This window comes from Ceratotherium simum, chromosome 22 (genome assembly GCF_057802395.1).
Source record: "Ceratotherium simum simum isolate JZ-2026a chromosome 22, ASM5780239v1, whole genome shotgun sequence".
Lineage (NCBI taxonomy): Eukaryota > Metazoa > Chordata > Mammalia > Perissodactyla > Rhinocerotidae > Ceratotherium > Ceratotherium simum.
The window spans coordinates 23,011,509-23,032,447 of NC_141921.1; the positions used below are offsets into that span (position 1 = coordinate 23,011,509).

At 49.9% G+C, this 20,939-nt stretch overlaps 2 protein-coding genes across 16 annotated transcripts in view; one reads left to right on the top strand and one right to left on the bottom strand.

Moving 5' to 3' along the window:
• Window positions 1-484: 484 nt before the first annotated feature.
• On the bottom strand, window positions 485-9,227 carry NCDN (neurochondrin). Of its 10 annotated transcripts, XR_015555789.1 has the most exons (9): window positions 8,701-9,227; window positions 7,678-7,848; window positions 5,593-6,561; window positions 4,522-4,763; window positions 3,750-3,974; window positions 3,295-3,437; window positions 2,417-2,487; window positions 2,137-2,221; window positions 1,883-1,997 (listed from the first exon to the last, which is right to left on the bottom strand). XR_015555789.1 is itself a non-coding variant. In XM_004425936.3 (8 exons), the coding sequence occupies exons 2-8, from the start codon at window positions 8,731-8,733 to the stop codon at window positions 1,561-1,563; spliced, it is 2,190 nt and encodes a 729-aa protein (XP_004425993.1). In that variant the 5' UTR covers window positions 8,734-8,768; window positions 9,035-9,227; the 3' UTR covers window positions 485-1,560. The 10 variants fall into 10 exon arrangements, 7 of the variants coding, with proteins under 7 accessions (XP_004425993.1, XP_087302440.1, XP_087302442.1 ...); XM_004425936.3 differs by lacking the exons at window positions 2,137-2,221; window positions 2,417-2,487 and having other exon boundaries at window positions 485-1,997; window positions 7,678-7,818; window positions 8,701-8,768; window positions 9,035-9,227; XM_087446314.1 differs by lacking the exons at window positions 2,137-2,221; window positions 2,417-2,487 and having other exon boundaries at window positions 485-1,997; window positions 8,701-8,768; window positions 9,035-9,227.
• Window positions 9,228-9,289: 62 nt separating this feature from the next.
• Window positions 9,290-20,939, top strand: part of KIAA0319L (KIAA0319 like) — a 99,851-nt gene continuing 88,201 nt past the window's right edge. For 3 of the 6 annotated variants that reach the window (XM_087446309.1, XM_014784134.2, XM_087446313.1), the window contains exons 1-2: window positions 9,494-9,702; window positions 12,589-12,758. In XM_087446309.1, coding sequence (XP_087302435.1) covers window positions 12,617-12,758 — 142 coding nt within the window. In that variant the 5' untranslated portion in view covers window positions 9,494-9,702; window positions 12,589-12,616. Of the gene's footprint in view, window positions 9,371-9,493; window positions 9,703-12,181; window positions 12,291-12,588; window positions 12,759-20,939 lie in introns of those variants that run through there. The other 3 variants (XM_087446310.1, XM_087446311.1, XM_087446312.1) reach the window with 3 other exon arrangements.

A 20,939-nucleotide genomic window follows, 5' to 3' on the forward strand; every position in this document is an offset into this window, starting at 1 on the left:
GTTAGCCCAGGGCCAGTCTTCCTCAGCAAAAAGAGGAGGATTGGCACATGTTAGCTCAGGGCCGATCTTCCTCACACACACACAAAAAAATTGGAGGATGTGGCAGTGCCACTTGGCAACACGCTACTGACGTGGAGTGGCAGGACTTCATGTGTACACACCAGAACCCCCGCTAGGCTTGGCCACACTAACATCTGAGTTTGCAACCTTGCTCTAGCAACGAAGGGTGTGGGCTGGGAAGTTGGATAGTCTGCGTGGAGTCTTGGCTCTGCAACGCCTTGAGCCAATCACCTCCCCATGCCTAAGTTTCTTCTCCTGTAAAACCGGGATAATGCCTGCTTCGTAGGATTCTTGCGGGGGGGCTGAATGAGACAGCACTTGTGAAGTGTGCTTAGCAGGGCATGTATTCAGCAAATGGTAGTTGTGAGCTGCTAGAGCCTGGAAGGGAAAGAGAAGGTACAGGACAGACCACACAGGAGCCATCTTGTCACCAATGAACATTTATTGAGCGTCCACATGTGCACAGCTTTGAACTTGGCAATCACAGAACGAACTGGGGGAGGGAAGGGGGGCGGGAAGCAAGGGATCAGATTGGGGGGGGTCCCCCCGGGTTTATAAGAAAGGTAGTCCCTGCTGGAGCCGCCAGTCGCGTCTCTCTGCAGAGGAATCGTAGCAGGGGTGGGAGTTAAAGCCAGGCACCACGATGGCGACGGGGTGCAGTCACTAGGGAAACATGCGGATTCTGGGGAAGGGCCCCTCCTGTTCCTGGCTTTAGCCGGGCCAGATGGCACCAGAGGGACAGGGATCAGATGCTCAGGTATCCAATCAGGGATAAGGACAGGCAAAATAAATAACCCCCCACCCCCCACTGTCACTCTGCTGCAACATGACACAAAAGCTTAGAGACCAGGGCCCAAGGGCTCCTGGGTCTCCTCAAGGAAGCTCAGGTGGAAGATTCCCCACCCCGCACCAGGCCTGTCTGCCCCAGGTTTCCCTGGAAGGATGGGACAGTTCAGACTCTGGGTCACTGAAGTTGATAGGAAGAACTGCGATGTCAATGGTCTGAGCCTGTTCTTTGCCCAAGGGGGCCAAGGGCAAGAACCAAATGGCCAATTTAAAGGACGTGGACCTGGGAGGCCAGAGGGGCACAGCCTAGGGGAGCCCACGCCCTGGCCGGCAGGGCACATGGGCTGAGGCAGCCAGCTCCTGCCAGCCCTCTTCTACGCTGGGGCCTCCCTCCTGTGGGGGACCCAGACATTGGGCACAATGACACCTAGTGCCCCCCTCCCTGGGGGCTGCTCCAACCTTCCCCGGCCTGGCGGGGACAGCCACATTGATTTCCAAGCCAATCCCTGCCCCTGAGCGGGCCCAGGGGGCGGTACGCAGTTCCTTACACTTGAAGGGTGGGCACCATGCCCTTGCCCTCAGAAAAGCCAGAAAGCTGGGGTGTTTGAGGGGGAAGTTTGGGGAGGGGGGTCTAGTCTGGGGGCTTCAGGGAAGATGCCTCCTCCCTCCATCCCTCGCTGCCCGCCCCCGGGTCAGTCCCCAGTGGGCACCCCCTCAGGGCTCGGACAGGCATTGCTCCAGGGCTGCCATACGGTAGTGGCTGGCCGTCTCCTCACCCGCCTGCAGCCTCATGGCCTCCCGGCACAGCCGGTTGGCCCGTGCCAATTCAACCAGGACACCCTGATAGGCGGCGACCATCTCAGGCTTGACGGAGTTGGGGCTGACGCTGCCTAGCAGCTGGAGCAGCTCCTGTGGCCAGCGGGAGCGCAGGGCAGCGGGGGCCAGCCAGGGCAGCAGTGGCACGCAGCCTGTGAAGGCCTGCATGCCCAGGAACCAGAGCTCCTGCAGGTCGGCCCAGATGCCCTCGTAGTCAGAGGACAGGGCCAGCACTGCCTGGTCTGAGCCAGGCGTCGCCCGAGCCACGTGGGACTGCGACAGGAAGAGGATGGCAGCTGCGAAGAAACCCCGGGATGCTGGTGTTCCCTGAAGAGCTAGAAGGCAAGGAAGGAGTGGGGGCATGAACCAGAAGGGCCGGCCGCTTTGCCAGACCCTTAGTTTCCCTTCCTGGGTGGGCATACTCAGGGAGCGGAAGCACAGCCTGGCATCAGCCTGCCTGGGTTCAAACCCTACCTTTGACTTCACTGTGGGTAATTCACTTTTCTGGGTCTCGTTTCTTCACTTGTAAAACGGGGCCAATAGTGCTAATCTTAGACATCTGTTGTGAGAATTAAATGTAATAGTCTTGGTACACTCAATCTCATGGTCAGATCCTCCTGTAGTCTGAGTGCTGACAAGAGCCTGTGCTGGGCCTAGAGCTCCTCAACAGGCTAAGGAGATGCACCAATTTGATTCTTGGGCCAGAAGAGGGTGCCAGAGGGGACCACAGGCTGGTGACCTGGGCTTTGCTCACCTGCCTGGCAGGGGTTCACGCGTGCACTGCAGATGCTTCTCCCGGAGGCTGTTAGTCTAACCTGGTGGCATCTGTGGGTGAGCCAGCACTGGGGCTCTACTCGGGGGCTATGGAGATGCAGCCTGGGACTGAGGGAGCGTGGGGGCTAGTAGAGGGCAGCGGGAGCTCCTGGTCCACTGGGACACCCTCCCTTTCCCACTGCCGGGTACCCTGCTGGGATCCCCACCCAGGGAAAACAGAGGCAGCTGAGGGTACGGGCTTGTTACACCCTGTTCCTGGGCATCTGCTCAGCTCCTCCAACCTGACAGATGGGGCACAGGGAACAGGCTGGGACAGAGGGACCCAAGCAGACACCCACGGCCAAAGTGGGAGACAGAGAGGGCTGGTGGGGCTGGAGGGGACGCCCCTCCCCCTGCACACAGCCAGAGTGAGGCAGTGAGGGGAGAAGGTATGTGCAGAGGAGCACTGAGCTTGAAGCCTGTCATGAGGGAGGTGAGGTGCTAAGCAGAGAAAAACCTCAATGGAGAGCAGGCATGTTTCTGACTCAAGGCCTGGGAGGGGGCGGCTCCACCTTGAAAACACTGGATTCAGACTCTTTGAGCTGCTGGGAATTCCAGGTGCCTGTGCCTGTGCCTCTGAGCAGGCCTGTACTTACACCCACCAGATCTTGCCTTAAAAGTCTTCAGAAGGAAGAGAACGTTATCATTTTGGGAAGAAGGGTGGGGTGAGGTGGGGGATGGAGACATACTTGAGAGATTTCCTCTTGATTGGAAAATTCTATAAAACCATTTTCTGAAAATGGTGGCTTATGCCCAGAACACAACAGGTCCACCCAGGTCTTCTGCCCACTCCATTAGGACTGGGTCCCCGGGGCTTACCTGGAGAGGTGCTAAGGAGCCGGGCCATGAGGAGGCCCAGGGTGGCCACATTGGCAGCCAGAAGCAGCCTCCCCTGCTGCTGCACTAGTGCGGGCAGCGATGTCATCAGGGTGTTCATAAGAGACGTGAAGCAGGCATCTCGCCTGGGGAGAAAGGGAGGGAATATGGGGGAAGGCTGGGGGTTAGCAGAGCCAGGACCAGGGTTTGCGACGTGGGGGCCCCACTCATGGCATCTGGGGAGCGGAGACTGGATTATGGCTAGAGCAGGCAGACATGCCCAGGGGGGTTCCAAGTAAGCCAAATCCTTCTGTGGGGCGGCTCTGTCTATTCTGACACCCTTTCACTCTCACACTACTAGGAACCCCTGGGCACAGGGAAGCAAAGTAGGAGACTGAAGATTCGGGGCAAGTGTAAGCAGCCCCCCTTGCTTCCTCTGACCTCCTCCCTGGCCTCACTTGATCAGCCCTGGCGCGGTGACCACGAGGTTGAGGAAGATGTGGCAGCAGGTCTGCAGGCTGATCTCCACGCTGTCGGGCAGCACTGAGGTGTCATGGCCAGGGGATGTGAGTTCCCACTGCTGCAGGAAATACTTGCACAGGAGTGAGGGGGCCCCTTCCTTGATCAGGATCTCCCGGGGCCCATCTTCGACTGTCAGGTGGCACCAGCCGGGCAGAAGGAGCCTGGGGGTATGGAAGGGACAGGTGAATAAAGGGCTGGGAGAGATGAAGGCACAGGCTTCTCTTTTTGGGGGCATCCCACCTAAGAGAAATGGAAGCAGGGGAGAAGGAGGATACATCCTTGAAAGTACTGCAGAAAAATCACAAGCTTCAGAGCCTCACAGCCTGGGCTCAAACTTGGGCTCTGCCACATGGTGTGAGTCTCAGGTTCCTCATCCGGAAGACATGGATGAGACTTATGTCATAGATTTGCTGTGTGGACCAAATGAGATCGTTTTGGTAAAGCGTATAGCAAAATGCCTGGCAGGTAGCAGATGCTCAGTAAGCACGAGTTCTCTTTTGATAGAGAAATCTGGGGTTGGCAAGGGATGCTGGCAGCCCAGGAGTCTTGTGGGAACAAGACCCCCAAAACAAACAGAAATAATCCTAAAGGCAATCTCATGTGGCAATCTGGAAGCCCAGCACAGCCCAGCTTGAGGGGAGGAGGTGTCCCTGTGTTACACTTTTCTTTAGAACCGTCTGGCTGGACAGACTGTAACTACAAACTTACCGGAGAGCGTCCCCTGGCCAGGTGGGCCCTGGGGTGGTGGGGGAGATGGCCAGGGTGGCCACCTGCTGGGAGAGGTCATTGGTCTCCTCGGCCTCCTCGTAGAGGGTCTTGGCATAGCGGACGAGGAAGGGCAGCAGCTGGCAGACTTCCTTGCGCAGGGATGAGGTCTCTTCGGCCAGCCAGGCACCCAGGATCCGCACGGATGCAAACACAAAGGGCTCCTTCTGCTTCTCCGACCCCACCTGTTGCCATGGGACCCCCCTTGAGATGGAGCAGGACCAGAGACCCTCCGCGCCTGGCCAGCATGCCAGCCAGTCTAGGAGCAACACAACTAGAAGGGAATTCTGGCCCACGAGCCCTTCAAAGGCAGGCACTTAGCCTCATTCTGCCTTGTGTACCCAGCACCCAGCATATGGTAGGGACGCACCCAACAGGGGCTTGGCACAGAGCAGGCCCTCAGCGCATGTCTGCTGATCCAACTGGACTTCAGACAACATAGCCCTGCACTTGCTGGGACTCAAGTCGCATCCCCTTCTGCCCCCATCTCTAAAGTATCTCAAGGCTAGAAGGAAACTCACAGGTCCAAGGCTAAGTAAACACTCCCTCTACATCAGCTCTGACCTGGGAGGAGTTAGCTAAACCTCTCCAGAGGCCAGGAACCAGGCAGCCCTGCTCCTTTCCCCTGCACCGTTGCAAGTTTGTATGTGTATGTGTGTAAAACAATGCTATAGATCGAGCAGAACAGACTGCTTCGATTTTGTGCGTGTGTACTGGGGGGAGGGGGAAGGGTTGTGAGTGGGAGGTTCCTGTGTTGTGTGTGCGCGTGTGTGTGCTGTGATGTGAGTGCGCATATGGTGTGTGGTTTGGTGCTTGTGTGGAGGCTCAGGGAGGGAGGGAGAGGGAGGCTCGGTCACACACTACTCCCAGAGTGCTGGAGACCAGCCTGCGCAGTGCATCTTCATCTTCCCTGTCTCCCCATTACAGCGAAGTGCAGGAGCTTCACGTCCCCCTCTCCCTCGCCTCCTGGCTCCCTCCACACTAGGCTCCCTCTGCAGGCCCCTGCAGCCTCACCTGCTGCAAGTAGTGGATGACAGCCCCGATGGCCTCCTTCATGATGCTCACGAGCTGCACCTTCTGTGGCTCCTTCAGCAGGGACTGCTCACAGCGGGTGCATTCCTGGATCCCCAACTCCATGAGGGCATAGCAGGCGGTCACCACATCCTCTTTCACCTCTGTGCCTGTCTCCTCCAGTGCCAGCCGCACTTCCACGCACGCCAGATTCACCAGCAGGGCCAGGAACTTGCTCCCGGAGTTGCCGGCCGGGATCCAGTCGGAGCCGCAGGCGTGCGCCAGGCGGGCTGCCAGCTTTAGTGCAGGGTTGCGCTGCCAGGAGCTCAGCTTGCTGCCCAGGATGCGTGCCAGCCCGGCCTGCAGATCCCGGAGGCATTCAGAGGGCACGGTTGTAGGGGGTAGAAAGAGGGGTAGCAACTGGCAGAGCTCAAACTTGCTGGCATCCTCAGCTTTCTGGAAATCTTCGCTGAGGCCCCGCAACACAGCCAGCAGGTCGGGCTCTGCCTCCTTCCAGCACTGTGTCTCAGCAGCAGCCAGCAGCCCCACCAAGAGTGCCAGGGCCTGGTCAAAGCCATAGCCATGCCCCAGGTATGCCTGACACAGGGCAGACACGGTGCCACCAGCAATGAGGTGCCGGGGCCCGCGGGGTGTGCCTGCCACAGCTGTCAGGCACTGGTAGGTGTCATCAATCATGGAACGGCGGGCAGCATCGTCGGGGTCCCCCCGGGCTGTGAGGAAGGTGCTAAGGATGGGGATCTTGTTCAGGACCTGGGGATGGGCGGCCAGTTCAGGGTCACTGCAGAAGCAGGCCAGCAGGGCCACACCCAGGGCCCGGAGGACATGGTCGGGGCAGCCATCTGGTGCCTCCTTGCTGGTCAGAAGACGATTGGGGAAGGTGAAGCCCACGGCATCGAAGATCCGCCGCCGAGTTTTGGCATCGATGTCACCTGCTTTGACTGCCTTGGTCACCTAAGGGGGTATGTGCTGTCAGTAGGATGAAAGAAAGAGGTGGAAAAGACTATCCCCTGCACCCTGGTGCATTGACCATTAGCAGGATTAAGTTATGTAATGGGACTCACTCTGGGCTCAGGAAGCCTCCCAGAGGTCATTTCATCCTGCTTCTTCCTTCTCCCCAGAGACAGACTGGTGTGAGCTCTGGGACCCCTCATCTATGATTATAATTGCGGAAGGGAGGTCTAGTCCTCCTCAACTACTCATTCTGCTGTTTCATCACCCGGTGAGTTGGGAAGTTCCTTCTGATGTCTAATCTAAATGCCCAGCCAGCACTGGAATGCCTACAACCTGAGTTGGACGGGGCTTAGAATTCCATGTTTAAAATTCTCCAAGGATTTAGGGTCCCTCCCTAATTGTTCCCTCCAGAGAAGTCTCTCATCCATTCCCGCCACCTTCTCAGGGGAAATGGCTCCTGTGTCTCGCCGCTCTGCCTGTCAAAACATTTCCCCTTATATTTCACCTAAACACCTCCTCTGCTGCAGTGTGAGCCCTTGACTCTGGAGCCTTCTCCTTGTTGCCATGGCAAACAGTGGCTGTACTCCCTCCTCCCTTCACCCCCCACACACCAACCCCCCCTTCCCAGCACTGCAGCTCCTGCTCTGCTGTCCCCAGCTGGGGTGCCTCCAATACGGTGAAGCCCCAAATCAGATCCCTTACCCTCAACCTACCTACTGCCATCCTGGCCATCCCCTGGGACCCCTTCCTGGTCACTTCCAGTTTTGCTACTCTCTCCACCCCCAGAACAATCATCCCCAGCCCTCAAGTACTCTGCACTAGTTACTACCTGCTGCTGTTACCCTATGAGTCAGCTCCCATCTGCTCTGGGACGCCCCAGAGAGCAGACCCAGGCAGCCTCCTCCAAGGCTCCTAGGGCCACAAGCCTTATTCTCCCCCATTCTCCCCTTTGCCTCCATCTTCAGAGGAGCAAAAAAGAGTCCAAAGGTAGGCGTCTTAAGCCTTCTTTGGTGCCTCCAGGGTTGCCTATATATCATTGGGGACTTGTTGACCCCATTCCTAGGGGGCCCAACCACCCAGCCCTTCCCACCTCCCAATTTTCAGTCAGTTCCTTACTAGCAGCAGGGCTGCAAACTGCTCGCTGTCATTCTTGGCCTCACGGAGGGCTCCTAGGTAGCGCTCCAGGGTGGGGTTTCGGCCCTCTGCCTGGTTCAGAGCTGGCTCACAATCCGAGGCCATGATGCCCGCCTTGCCCAACTGTGAACACAAGAGGGACTGAGCATCCCTCTGCAGAGGAGAGGTGGGGGTGGGGGTGGGAGTGGAGGATGGAGGGAGGGATTAGCACAGAGGGAGGGGAGGATCAGGAGGAATGGGCTCCTCAGGACTAACCTCCCTTGGGGAGCCTCTTTAAGGGGCTGGACCCTCAAATCCTTAGGGATGAAGAAGGGACCTGGTCCAAGGTCACCTCCAGAAAGCGGGAAAGAAGAACCATGCATCCTGCTGCTCCGCTGGACAGCTCTCCTCACCAATCTCCTGGGAGTGGGAGGAGGCTGGCCCCACTGCTCAGCTATCCCCTAGCACCAGAGGCGGGGTTTTATCTCCCTCCACCAAGCACACATGGAGGGAGTGGTGAGAACAGACAGGGAGGAATGGAGACATACATGAGTGAAGTTCGATTATCCGGACTCAGGAGGACATGAGGGAAAAGGGCATCCTAGGTTTCCTTTCCTCTCTCTTGTTCAGAAGAGGCAAGAGACCAGCTTCAGCAGAACTGAGGATGCAGGGCGCTGACCAGGGAAGGTTTGGAGGCCCCCCTGGAGACCCCACCCCTCCAGCCAGGGCTCTCAGTCGCCCCCGCAGGCTCCTTGCCTCCTCTCCTTTCCCTCCCTCGGGCAGAAGCTACAGCTGCAGCTGCAGCAGCAGCAGCAGCAGCAGCAGCAGCAGAATTAACCCCTTGCGCTCCCTCTCTTAGCCCTCCCTGCCCCGCTACCAGCCTGTGGACGGCGGCAGGGGCTGGAGAAGCAAGAAGGGGTCCCGGGTAGCTTCCAGGACAACGGAGACTCCAAAAGCCGGATAATCGAAGCGGGGCTGCTGAGATGGGGAGATGAGAAGGGGAGGAGGGATCCTGGCGGTCACCACCTGTCCCGCTGCAGCCAGGTCACAACACGACATTGATGAAGTCACGACAAGGCGGCGATGAGATCACACTTCACGATGGCGCGGTGATGTCACGGAGATCACGGCAAAATCACGACATGGGACAGCCCCCAAAGATGACAAGGCAAATTAAAAAAATAGAGCTATATATTGAAAAGGGCTGTGACAAAATGGAGTCTCGACAGGGCACGATGATGTCGCGATATGGCGCGATGGAGTCGCGATAGGGTCCCCGGGGTGTGTCGCATCGATCAGCGCCGGCTCGGAGAAGCCCCGGCTGGGATGTAGGGGTGGGCCTGAAGGGGGCTGAGCTCACCAGGCTGCGGCCCCGAACGGCGAAGTCTTCTCCGAGCGCGATGCTCCAGGAGCCTGGGGCCGCTGCTCACGCCGCGTTGCCCACTCCCGGCTCCAGGCTGCTGCAGCTCCACCCCCACCCCCGCAGTGCTCTCGACCAATCCGCAGCGGCTTCACTCCAGGCTCTGGCCAATGGCGCGGCTGGGCGCTAAACCGTGGGGGGGTGCTGCCGTTGCCGCCATCTTTTTTGTGGGTATTGCCTGAGTCGGGGGCCTGGGGCTCGCGCAGGGCAGGCGAAGGTGCAGACTGCCTGTGGAGAGCGGGAGGCGACAGCCTGGGGGCCCAAGTTCCGTCGCTCGTGCGTAGTTCTACCCCCCAGCGCTGCCCCTCCTCCTCCTCGGGCTCGCGGCTGGAATTGAGCTTCCGGGGGGCTAGGAAGGCTTGCTTAGCAGGAAGAGTGTGTTTCCGGGTTGAGCCGGAGAGGTGGGAGGAGGCGGCGTTTCCGGCCGCCGTCGCTGTCCAGGGAGGCTGAGGCGACAGGGAGCTGTCCGGGTGGGGAGTCCGCACTACCTTATGCCTCTAACTCCTCCTCTGGGTGAGGGGAGCGAAAGTTGGGGCCCCGACCCCATGGACCGGGAGGAGGCGGAGGCCGCCGAGAGTCGGGGCCCCGCTGTGTGGCCCTGAGCCCCGGTAGGTGGCCGGGGGCGGCTGGCTGCCAGGCCGAGGACCACGAGCTCCGGGGAGGGGCAAGCGGGACGGGCTATTTGTGGGGGTGCGCTGGCCGGGTGTTGGGACCCGGAGGTGGCGCTCCTGGCCTGGCTAGGACAGCCAGCTGCTTCTGACTTTGCAGGTGCGGATCTCGAGTCCCAGGCTGAACCCCGTTTCTCTCGGGCCCGGGCCTGGTCCTGCAACTTCCTCCGTTCCCTGACAGACAGACTGCTGTCTTCCTTCCTCCCTCGATGTGTGCAGCCCCGCCTTAGCTGCTGTCTCTGGTCTTTGGTCTCCCCACTAAGAGAAAATTGATGCAGAATAAGGGGGGCGGGGCTGAGCACGATGTGTAAATTATGATGCGAGACCTGCCTGATGCAGGACTTGGAAAATTATGCCCCACAGAGGGTCCTGTGGTGACTGCAGTGAGCACAAAGGTGCAATGAAGGAAGTCAAAGGTGAAAATGTCAGGCGGACTTCCAGGAAAGCTTTGCCGTCTCTCACCTCGTGGTGGCTGTGCCCAACCGGCAATAGATGCAGTCAGTGAAGAGCATTAGCTGACTCTCCCTGTGCTTTCTTATGTGATTAACAGACTGGAGGCTAGGAACAAATTGGGAAGACGACCTCCCGGAACAATCTGTTCATTTTTCCAGCTATTTGGAAAACAATGTCTGCAAATATAAGCAAAGCTATTCATGGCAGTCTGTTCTGTAACTTTCCTGAATATCTGAGACTTTTTTTTTAAAAAGAGCTTTATTCTTGATTACTCATACCAGCTGAATAGGCTGTTTCAGACGTGCCCTGTCGTTATTCAAACATATCTTATCGCTATGTACATAAATGGAGTTCCACGTATGTAGCTGACAGACTGAACTATGATACATCCCCCATCAACCTGAAGTATGAAGTAAACATTACCCCCTGCTCTGTCTGAACAGCTGCTGCAACAGAGAGAGCTTTTATTTCGGGTGTACTTGTAACGCCCTAAATGCCAGAACTATTGCAAGCTTTTCTAGATTTTCATTTGTCGAGTATTGTGGGGGTGTGTGTTCTCGCCCTAGGTTGTTACCCTTTGATTCTGCAACAAACCATTTCGATCTTGGTGATGTGTTGTTGTTCCTGCCTCTGGTCAGCAAGGCTTGGACTGGACTCTAGCAGTGATTTGTGCCCTTGGGTGATTGTGGGTTTCAGGGGAATGACTGGTTGGGAGTTCACTGGAAATTAGTCCTGCCTCTTTCTTATGCATGATTTGTAAGACTTTGCACTTCTAATCAGCTTGCTAATCCAATAGTGTTGATTACTCCCATTTTCAAAGCCTATTCATTTCTTTTGTGCTTCTGTCGCCCACCTGTCACGCTATTGATGACAGGTGTTGAGTCACCTTGAATTTAAAATCTTTTTGTGGTAGGCAGGAATGTGTTGGGTAAGATACATACACATGCACACCATTCCATCTTGGGAGGCTAGAGAAGTTGCTGGATGTACTTTGTGACTTAGGCTTCATTTCGTAATCTGTTGAGCATGTCTCTGGCCCACACGCCTCCCTTCTGCCTCCTGCTCCCTAACACACAACTACAAAACAACTAGAAATAGGAATGAGTGGAAGTGAGTGAGAAAGATGAAGTGAAAGCCTTTTCTTGGGTGGACTGTACCTCAGTTTTGCAGCACTGTGTGTGTGTGTGTGTGTGTCTATTTCCTGGTATTAGTCAGCATTGATACCCAAACCATGCAATGCCAATCTCCCTGTATGCTGGCTAGGGGTGGGGGTTGTGAGTCTGTGCCTTTTGCCAGATGTGGATGACAGGTGCACATTTAGGACAGAAGATTTTTAAATTACTTCTTCAGAACTTAATCACCCTCATATTGTTGACAAGATTTATATAATAATTTATACAGTATAGGGAAGTTGTGTAAGAGAGAAGAAACTGATGGAAAAATTTTTTTCTTCTGGAAGGGACATCAATCATTCAGCCCCTAGATTCTAGAGTAGCCAGCACAATGCCTAGCACATAATAGGGGCTATGTAAATATTTGTTGAATGTATATATGAATTCAAGTCAGGAATTACAAGTGATTCTATGGATCAGGGAGGTGACATCGAAATATAAATTGGATAGATTTTTAAGATAATAGTGGTGGAGACAGTAGCAAACTGGAGAGTGCATGCCTTGCCTAAAGACAATCCCATTAAAATTTTTTTTTTTTTTTTAATTTTATTTATTTTATTTTTTCCCCCCAAAGCCCCAGTGGATAGTTGTATGTCGTAGCTGCACATCCTTCTAGTTGCTGTATGCGGGACTCGGCCTCAGGATGAACGGAGAAGTGGTGCCTCGATGCGCACCCGGGATCCGAACCCCGGCCACCAGCATCGCAGCGCGCGCACTTAACCACCAAGCCACAGGGCCGGCCCCCATTAAAATTTTTTTAAAACATGGCTAGACAAAACCCTCAGGTTATTAGTTTACCTCTGACGGTCCAACCTCTTCTTTTCATAAATAAGAAAGTGTTTGGTCAAAGTCACAAAGCTATTAGTAGCAGAACTGGAAATGAAACTCAGATCTTTTTTTCAGGTTAGTGCTCTTTCCGTTCTTCCACATAGACGATTTTCTGTTAGATTAGAAAATAGTGGAATAGAAAGTGTTTCAGTTTTACAGTAGATTCATTTCATATCCCTTGCTGTGTTTTTTTCCTGATAATTATAGGCTATGTCAAAGCTGAGGTTTAAGATTTATGGGCAGGGATGAGCAGTGAAAGACAAACTTGAAATTTCTCTTCCCCCTAATCTGTCACGTTCTCTAGCATCCCACATTTCCAGGAATCAATTATTAATTACTTGGCGTGTAATTTCTTCTCTTTCTGTCTTTCTAGGGGACTGGTTCCGCCTTTCTGGAAGGCCATGGAGAAGAGGCTGGGAGTCGAGCCAAGCACTGCTTCCTGGATTTTATCAGCATTTTGTTGGCAGACATCCGTGGAGTGGTTGAGAAGCCTGTACCTGTTTTATACTTGCTTCTGCTTCAGTGCTCTGTGGTTGTCAACAGGTACCATTTTCTTTACAGATTTAAGATTAAAAAAGAGCACTTTGTATGAATCCTTCAGTTTAGTTTAAAGACTGTTAAAAGGCAGAAAAGCAATCTGCTAATTGACAGAAATGATCATCCTTTTGGTGGACAGTTTGTTGGGCTTATTTGTTTTGGAACCAAAACTTAAATTGGGTTCTTTCTCATGATGGAGAATTGACATGATCATTTTGAGATTTCATGAAGTTATAGTGAAAAGAAATAGGTTTCTTTTTTCTTTTTTTTTGTGCTGGGAATGATTTGCCTTGAGCTAACATCTGTAGCCAATCTCCACCCCGCCCCCCCACCCTGGTCTGTTTTTTTTTTCTTCCCCAAAGCCCCAGTACATAATTGTATATTCTAGTTGTAAGTCCTTCTAGTTCTTCTATGTGAGCCACCACCACAGCATGGCTACTGACAGATGAGTGGTATGGTTCCGTGCCCAGGAACCAAACCCAGGCCATTGAAGTGGAGTGCACCAAACTTTTAACCACTAGGCCGCAAGGGCTGGCTCAAGAAACAGGTTTCAGAGTTGGACAGACCTGAGTCTTGGAGCTGAATGTTTTCGCTTAATAACTATAAAACCTTGAGCAAGTTACCTATGGTCCGTAAGGAAGAATAAGACCTACCTCATAGCTTGATTTGAGAGATAATATAATTAAAGCATGTAGTACAGCACTTGAACGTAGGTGCTTAGTAAATGATATTTTGCTTCCTTTTCTTTCCTAAAGGAATCTACACTTACAGGGAGAATGTGTTTCTTGCTTTTTCCATAGAAAGGGGTTATGCTGATAGATTTCCTAAAGTATGCTTTCCTCTAGAGATTATTTCACCAGGCTACAACTTCTTGCCAGGAAAGAGTGCCAAGAAGGCTACATTTCAAAGAATATCCTTTCTTTCTGTCTTTTTTCTTTCAGTTCTATTGTTGACATGGTTCCTTGCAGAGTATGGAATGTGAGAAAGCAGCAATTTGAGAAAGACTTCTGAGTATGCTGCCATTCTGGGCAGTGACCAAAAGCCTGTTGTAGAGACCACTGTCTGAGATAACTAATCAGCCTTTTGCTTCTATAATTACAAAGATTTCTGTTGCTTTCCTAAAAGAATTGGTGATCATGATCTTGAGAATCAAGTAATTACTGTATTTAGCAATTTCAGTAAGATCAGCTTTGGGGTTTTTGTTGTCTGGCACTGGTGGTTGATGACTGCATAATTATCGCAGTGGAAATTGCAGTTGACAGAAAGCTGACCTAAATGATTTTTACCCAGATGATGCTTTGCTGGGACAGCTAACTATTTCAGGCCAACATTTTATGTAAGATCATTTGAATTAAATAAGTAACTGATTTAGCACCATCAGAGAAGGAAAATCACATTTTTTGAAGTGCACCTACCACACATCAGACCCCTGGTTATAAACATTACATCTTTTATCTCATTTAATCCTCATGGTAACCCTGAAACAGTTTTATTCTCACTTTATAGATAAGGAAATTGAGGCCCAGAGAGGCAAAATGACTTGACCAGGATCACACAGCAAGAATATGACAGAGCCAGGATTCTGAAACTAGGTTTCTCGACTCCAGAGCTCATGCTCTTTGTCTTCTGTTACTCTGCCTTCCAACCACAGGTGATCTTTCGGGGGACCAAAGACAGTGTTTTACCCTGAACTGTGATAAGCAGCTTGTTATTTGAGGGATTCCAAGTACAGGGGAGGAAGAAGCATTTCTGAGTGTTTCTGTATTTTCTAATCTAGCACTTGGTTAGCACATAGTACTGTGGGCTCATTGGGCTGGTCTTAGTATCCCTTGAGCTTGGGACTTAAAAACAGCACCCAGTGAGCAGATTGAGTATAAAGGCGCAAAGGTGGTATTGTTAGGCGTGGTTCTGGTGGGGATTAGATTGTACCAGTTCCATTTTAGAAAAGTTTGGAGCTTTTACCATGGAAGAACCAAGAACCATGTGTGTTCAAACTGAGGGAACATGCAGGCAACACATGACAGACAGATTTGTTATATATTTTAATTTATCAGAACTCTTTCACATCAGTTTTTGAAAAAACACTATATCATATTAGAAAAAAATGAATAAAGGACATAAACAGAGAGTACTATAAATAAGAAATTAAAATGGTTTATAAACATTTTAAAAATATTAATTCTCATTATTAACCAAAGAACTGCAGATTAAAATGAAAAATCCTTTTTAATCTATCATATTGATGAAGATTAATATAAAAGTATCTAGTGCTGTCAAGGAGTAATGTGGTTGCCCTCATATTGTGCTGGGGAGTTTGAACAGAGAACTTTGTGGCTTAAATATCAAGGTCCTGAGAAAGTTCATGTCCTTTGATTTACTAATGCCACTTTTAGGGATTTATCTTGAGGACACATTTAGATAGTTGTGAATGAGTGCATTCATCAACAGTCATTTTTTCTATGTTGTAAAACGTTGCTACAACTGCCTAACAACAGGAGGGTGGTGAAATTATGGCATGTCCACATTGTGAAATATTATCCAACCTCAAAATATAACTTTTTTTTATAAGGGGGACAAAAAACCTACCCGGAAAAGCAACAATAAAACAATAGCAGCAAAAACTTAGTGTTGGTAGCCTGAGTCAGTATTTATCTACTCATGAGTTTGTTCAGGTTTTACCTGAGCTCTTAAATTGTCCCTGATAAATCACATATGTTCTTGATTATTTGCTGTTGTCATTTAGCTCATGGATTATATGGATTATTCTTGAAAAACTAACCAAAATAAGGAGACTCTCCAGGTATCCCCATTCCTGTTTACCACTGAGCAGTTTACTCCATCTCTGGTAGAGCCCCAGGCACCCACTGACTTAACGCATCGCGGGATTCTTTTTTATTTCTGCCTTTGGGTTCAGTGCTGAAGCCCACTGCTAGAAAGCATTGACTATAATTTGTCTGATAAAAGATGCTCTGTGTTTTCCTTATGGGCCATTGAATCACTATTTTTCTGCCTAATGTTATTGGTCAGTGGCTTAAAAAATAGCATTTTTGACCTGGGGATTATCATTATCTGGAGACAAAGGTGAGGTGACCCCAAGAATTTGGAAATTCCTGCAGTAGATTGTCAGCTTCTTGAGAGCAGGGATTTCACCTGTTTTACTTGTGCTGAGTATTCCTAGCAAGTACCAATGGCTTGGCACATAGGAAATGCATCGTAAAAATATTTGTTGGCTGAATAAATAAATTAGCAATAAAGGATTGTCCTTTGAGAGTTAAACTTTAAAATCAACAGAGTCTATCATTTGAGAGTTAAAGCTTAAAATCAACACAATCAGAGCAGAGGCATATAAAGACACCTTAAGGAGACACAATGCCTTTGAAACCAGCAAGATCTGATTAAAATATTAATAAATATATTAACATATATAAAGAAAGTATACATCTGAAGAGTCATGTGTGCATGTGTTGGGGGTATGAGAGGGCCTGAACCGGCCCTGGAAACCTAAAACAAGGAGAGTCATTGAGGCTAATGTAGGCCTAAAGCTAACAGGTGGCTAGGAAAACTTTTACTGATGTTCCTCTGCCTCTGGGAAGTAGGTTACACACATAATAAGTATTTTGAGTATAGAGAAAAAGTATTCAATTTAGAACCATTTTTTGAGAATTTCCTAGGAGTCTGGTCCTAGGTTAGGCACGAGGGTAATAAAGATGAGTACAACACACTTCCTTCCCTGGAAGAACTCCGGTTTAATGAGGGAGATAGATATATAAAACTGTGATGTGGTAAGTGACAAGATAGAGCGATGCAATGACAGACTGGAACTAGAGAAGCATTCAGCTTGGAGATGAAGGGGGAGAACCAAGGAATTCTCTCTAGACAAGCTGAGGCCTGAACAGAATTTTGAAGGTTGAATTTGAAGGATTCGAAGGGTATCCCCAGGCAACGGGAATGCAGGAGCAAAGGCAAAAGTGTGAAACAGCCTGGTATATAGAGGAAACTCTAAGCAGTTTAGTGCTGCTGGAATATAAAGAGCAAAGCTGCCATGGCAGCTCCTGAAGAGGTAGGTGGTGGCCAGGTCATGAAGGATCTTAGATGCCATGCAAAGAAGCTTCGATTTTAATCTTTTTAGGCAGCTGGTCTACAACTTTTCTTGATAACGCACTCTGATCCATAAAAAAAAGTTGAGGATGTACCCCAATATATGTTTGTTTATATATTATAGTAAGTACCATTGTACTAATGTCTCATGTATATGAGATACCCAAAACAAAAATTTAAAGAGATTAACTAAAAAACAAATATAGTTTTAATATTTTCTTTTCATACCCTGGTGATTTGTCTTGTGCACCTCCTGTAAGCAAACACTCTACTTTGGAGGTCATTGCCTTAGGGAATTGGGAGCTATTGGGAATTTTCAATAGAACAGTAAAACTGGTAAATTTCTAGATCATTTTTGCTGGAATATAGAAGAATGATAATGGTGGGGATAGGAGGAAGATGGAAAGGGGAGGGAGGTCAGGGCTAGAGGTAAGGATATCTGTTAGGAAGCTAATGAAATGGTCCAGAGAAAATTGATGAGGCTGTCTGTCTTCAAAGAACCTCTCTCTCAATGAAAAAAGTAATTTCACCCAATACAAATCAGTAGTTGTAGTGCTAAATAGATGTGTAGGATTTAGGAGTTCTGTAGTAAGAGATAAGGGTAAGTTATTATTTTTTTTAATTGAGATATATTACTATCTAATTCCAGAACATTTTCCTCACCTTCCAAAAGAAACCCCATACCTGTTAGCAGTTTTGCATTTCCACTAGCAATGTATGAGGGTTACAATTTCTCCATGTCCTTGCCAACACTTGTTATTATGTTTTTGATTATAGTAGAGGAGTTTATTGAAGGTTAGAAAAATCAGGGAAGGCTTCATGGAGGAAGTGGAACTTGGCTTGGGCCTAATATATTTCTAGTTTGCAGATAGACAAACTGACATAGTAAGAAACAAGGACTGGTGAAGCAACCAGATGGGTACAGATAATTCATTTATTCATTTTTTAAAAATTACTTATTCATTCAACAAACATTTATTGAGCCAGGCATGTTCTTTGTGAGGGATCTTGAGACAGGTCCCTGACTTAGTCTTCCCAGTCGGTGAAGCTTGCTTTCTTTTTTTTTTTTGTGCAGAAGATCAGCCCTGAGCTAACATCCATGCCAATCCTCCTCTTTTTGCTGAGGAAGACCGGCTCTGAGCTAACATCTATTGCCAATCCTCCCTTCCCCCCCCAAAGCCCCAGTAGATAGTTGTACATCATAGTTGCCCATCCTTCTAGTTGTTGTATGTGGGACGCCGCCTCAGCATGGCCGGAGAAGCAGTGCGTCGGGCACCCGGGATCCGAACCCAGTAGCGGAGCGCGCGCACTTAACCACTAAGCCACGGGGCCGGCCCCTGGTGAAGCTTTCTGAAAGAGCAGATCACAGTTGCTGTCTCCATTCTCCCACCTCTGTCGTCTTCTGAATCTAGCGAGGTCTGGCTTCTGCCTAAACCTTGGCTTTTGCCAGCGTAACCAGTGACCTCTCTAATTGGCCACCTTTACTGTTTACCTTACTTAACATCTCTGCTGCGTTTGACACCTTTGACTACTTCTTTCTTGATACCCTTTCCTCAGCTGCCTTAAGTTACACCATGCTTTTCTTTGTTCTGTTCTAGCCGATGTGTTGAGCTTTCTTTTTTTTTTTTAATTTTGTTTATTTTTCCCCCAAAGCCCCAGTAGATAGTTGTATGTCATAGCTGCACATTCTTTTAGTTGCTGTATGTGGGACGCGGCCCCAGTATGGCCAGAGAAGCAGTGCGTCGGTGCATGCCTGGGACCCGAACCCGGGCCACCAGCAGTGGAGCGTACGCACTTAACCACTAAGCCACGGGGCCGGCCCTGTTGAGCTTTCTAATTATTCTTCACTTACTCCCTTCTCAGCTTGTCCCTTAAATGTTTTGTTCTTTAGGGTTCTGTTTCTACCCTTTCTTGTCTGACTCTTCTGTGCTCTCCCTGGGCAATCTCATACATTCCCATAATTGTAACCTGTGTGCTCACTACTCCCAAATCTATAACTGTTTACTCGCTTCTCTCCAGACCACATAGCCACCTATATGTCACGCATCTCCAGCTGGATGTCTCACAGCTACCTCTACCTTCATATATCAAAACTGAACCCCTAATCTTTTACCCTCTTCCTCCTCCTTTATTCCCTATACCCGGGAAACGACCACCTCCACTTGTATTCTGAGGTAGAAATCCCTGAGTCATTCTGTATTCCTTTCTCTCCTCCACATCCAAATCACTGTTCATAGAGTGCCATCTCATGTTCCCATGCAGGGCGCTCTGTTCCTCTGCATATGCCATTACCATTCTGCCTGTGTGTTCTGATTCAGGTAAACATAAGCTCCTTTCTGAAGCTTTCCCCGAGGCCCCTGGTTTGAACTTGTTCTTTAGTGTTCTCTCATAGTGTCTATATCTCCCTTTATTACTGTACCATGTTATACTGTATATGGCTTTAGGCTTCGTGAGGAGAGGTTCAGAATAGGTTTTGCTCTAGAGTGTGGTCCTTATTCTTCAGTTGAGGCCTTTCTGGTGTCTGCTGGTCTATGGTGTTAATGTCATTTCTTCATTCTGGCAGAGGCGGAATTCCAAATGTTTCTACCTCCTACCTCCAGCACTGTTTGACCTTTTGTGATTCTGTTTCCCTCTCAGCCCTGTAGCATCTACTCTTGAATAAACCTCAGATGGTCTTGCCCTGTGCCTTTATATCCCAGCCCTCTCCTCTGCCACAGACTGGCAGGGGACCCTCCCAATGGACTTATGGGGCCCCCTCTTCTTTTTTTTTTTTTTTTTGTGAGGAAGATCAGCCCTGAGCTAACATCCATCCCAATCCTCCTCTTTTTTTTTTTTTTTTTTTTGCTGAGGAAGACTGGCCCTGAGCTAACATCCATGCCCATCTTCCTCCACTTTATGTGGGATGCCGCCACAGCACGGCCTGACAAGTGGTGCGTCGGTGCGCATCCGGGATCTGAACCCGGGCTGCCAGCAGCGGAGCACGTGCATTTAACCGCTATACCACAGGGCGGCCCTGGGGCCCCCTCTTTTTACAGCTCCTTCCTCTCCAGTATCTCACCACTCACCTTATAGCCAAACTCAGATCTCTGCTTCTTGGGCTCAGTGAGATGCCCCCTGTTCTGTTTGGGTTCCCATTGTGTGCCGTGCTTGGGAAATTGTCCCTTAACAGAGAACTGGGCGATTGTGGGGCTCACTTCAAGTCTCCCTTTCTCTCCAGGATTGCAGCCTTGCACTGCCTGTTATCACCTGACTGAAAACAGTTGTCTTGTATATTTTGTCCAGTTTTATAGTTATTTATGGTAGATAGTGATTCTGGTACCAGTTACTCCATTGTGGCTGGGAGGAGAAGTCTACTATGATTACTTGCTTATGTGTCTGCTTCACGAAACTGTCTTACTCATAGTTACACACCTAGCGTCTAGCACATAGTAGGTAGCAATAAAGGTTGGTTGGGTTAACCTAAAGATAATACTGGAAATAGCACCGCCTTGGAATATGCATGTTAAGGAGAATCATTCTTTCCTACTCTGTTTTTCAATCTTGGCCCATTTAGTGGGCACTTCACGTCCCAGGACAGAATAATATTTCGAAGGTAATTTTTGCTTTTTTTTCCACCTTTTCTCTGAACGAATGGAAGAGTGATTTTTCTGATTGGTAAGATTGGAAAAGAATCCTATTGTATGGAATGGCTAGTCTTCAGGATTTGCATGGATTCTCTCCCTGCCGTGCTCTCACTGGTCTGCCCATGCTGGGACAGCCTGCATTTGTCCAGTTGGGTAAGTTTAATTCAGTGTAGGAGAGTATTAGAAAGTCCATGTGAGATTGTACATCTAAGCTATGTTCTCCAGTCACCTTATCACTTATTATAAAGATGATATTTTGATTTCCATCTGCCTCTAACTGCCATGTTTTATTTTTTAATTAGTCTCGAACTCTGGGTGGGAGAGATTAATTATCATTCTCAACCCCCACAGAGACTGCAGATGGGACAAAGGCAGCTTCTGGCTTAGCAAGAGGTCTTTTCCCCACTAGATGCCATTCTGTTTTTGTTCTCATAACTGCTTGCATCTGCCCCTGGCAGACAGAAGG

What these genes read in the sequence shown, in the direction of transcription:
- NCDN (XM_087446314.1), bottom strand. Translation starts at nt 8,733, where the DNA reads ATGTCGTGTTGTGACCTGGCTGCAGCGGGACAG. An exon ending in ACCTGGCTGCAGCGGGACAG is followed by an intron (nt 7,849 to 8,700) that starts GTGGTGACCGCC and finishes TCTCCTCTGCAG; the next exon opens with AGGGATGCTCAGTCCCTCTT. An exon ending in ACCGCGCCAGGGCTGATCAA is followed by an intron (nt 3,438 to 3,749) that starts GTGAGGCCAGGG and finishes CTTTCTCCCCAG; the next exon opens with GCGAGATGCCTGCTTCACGT.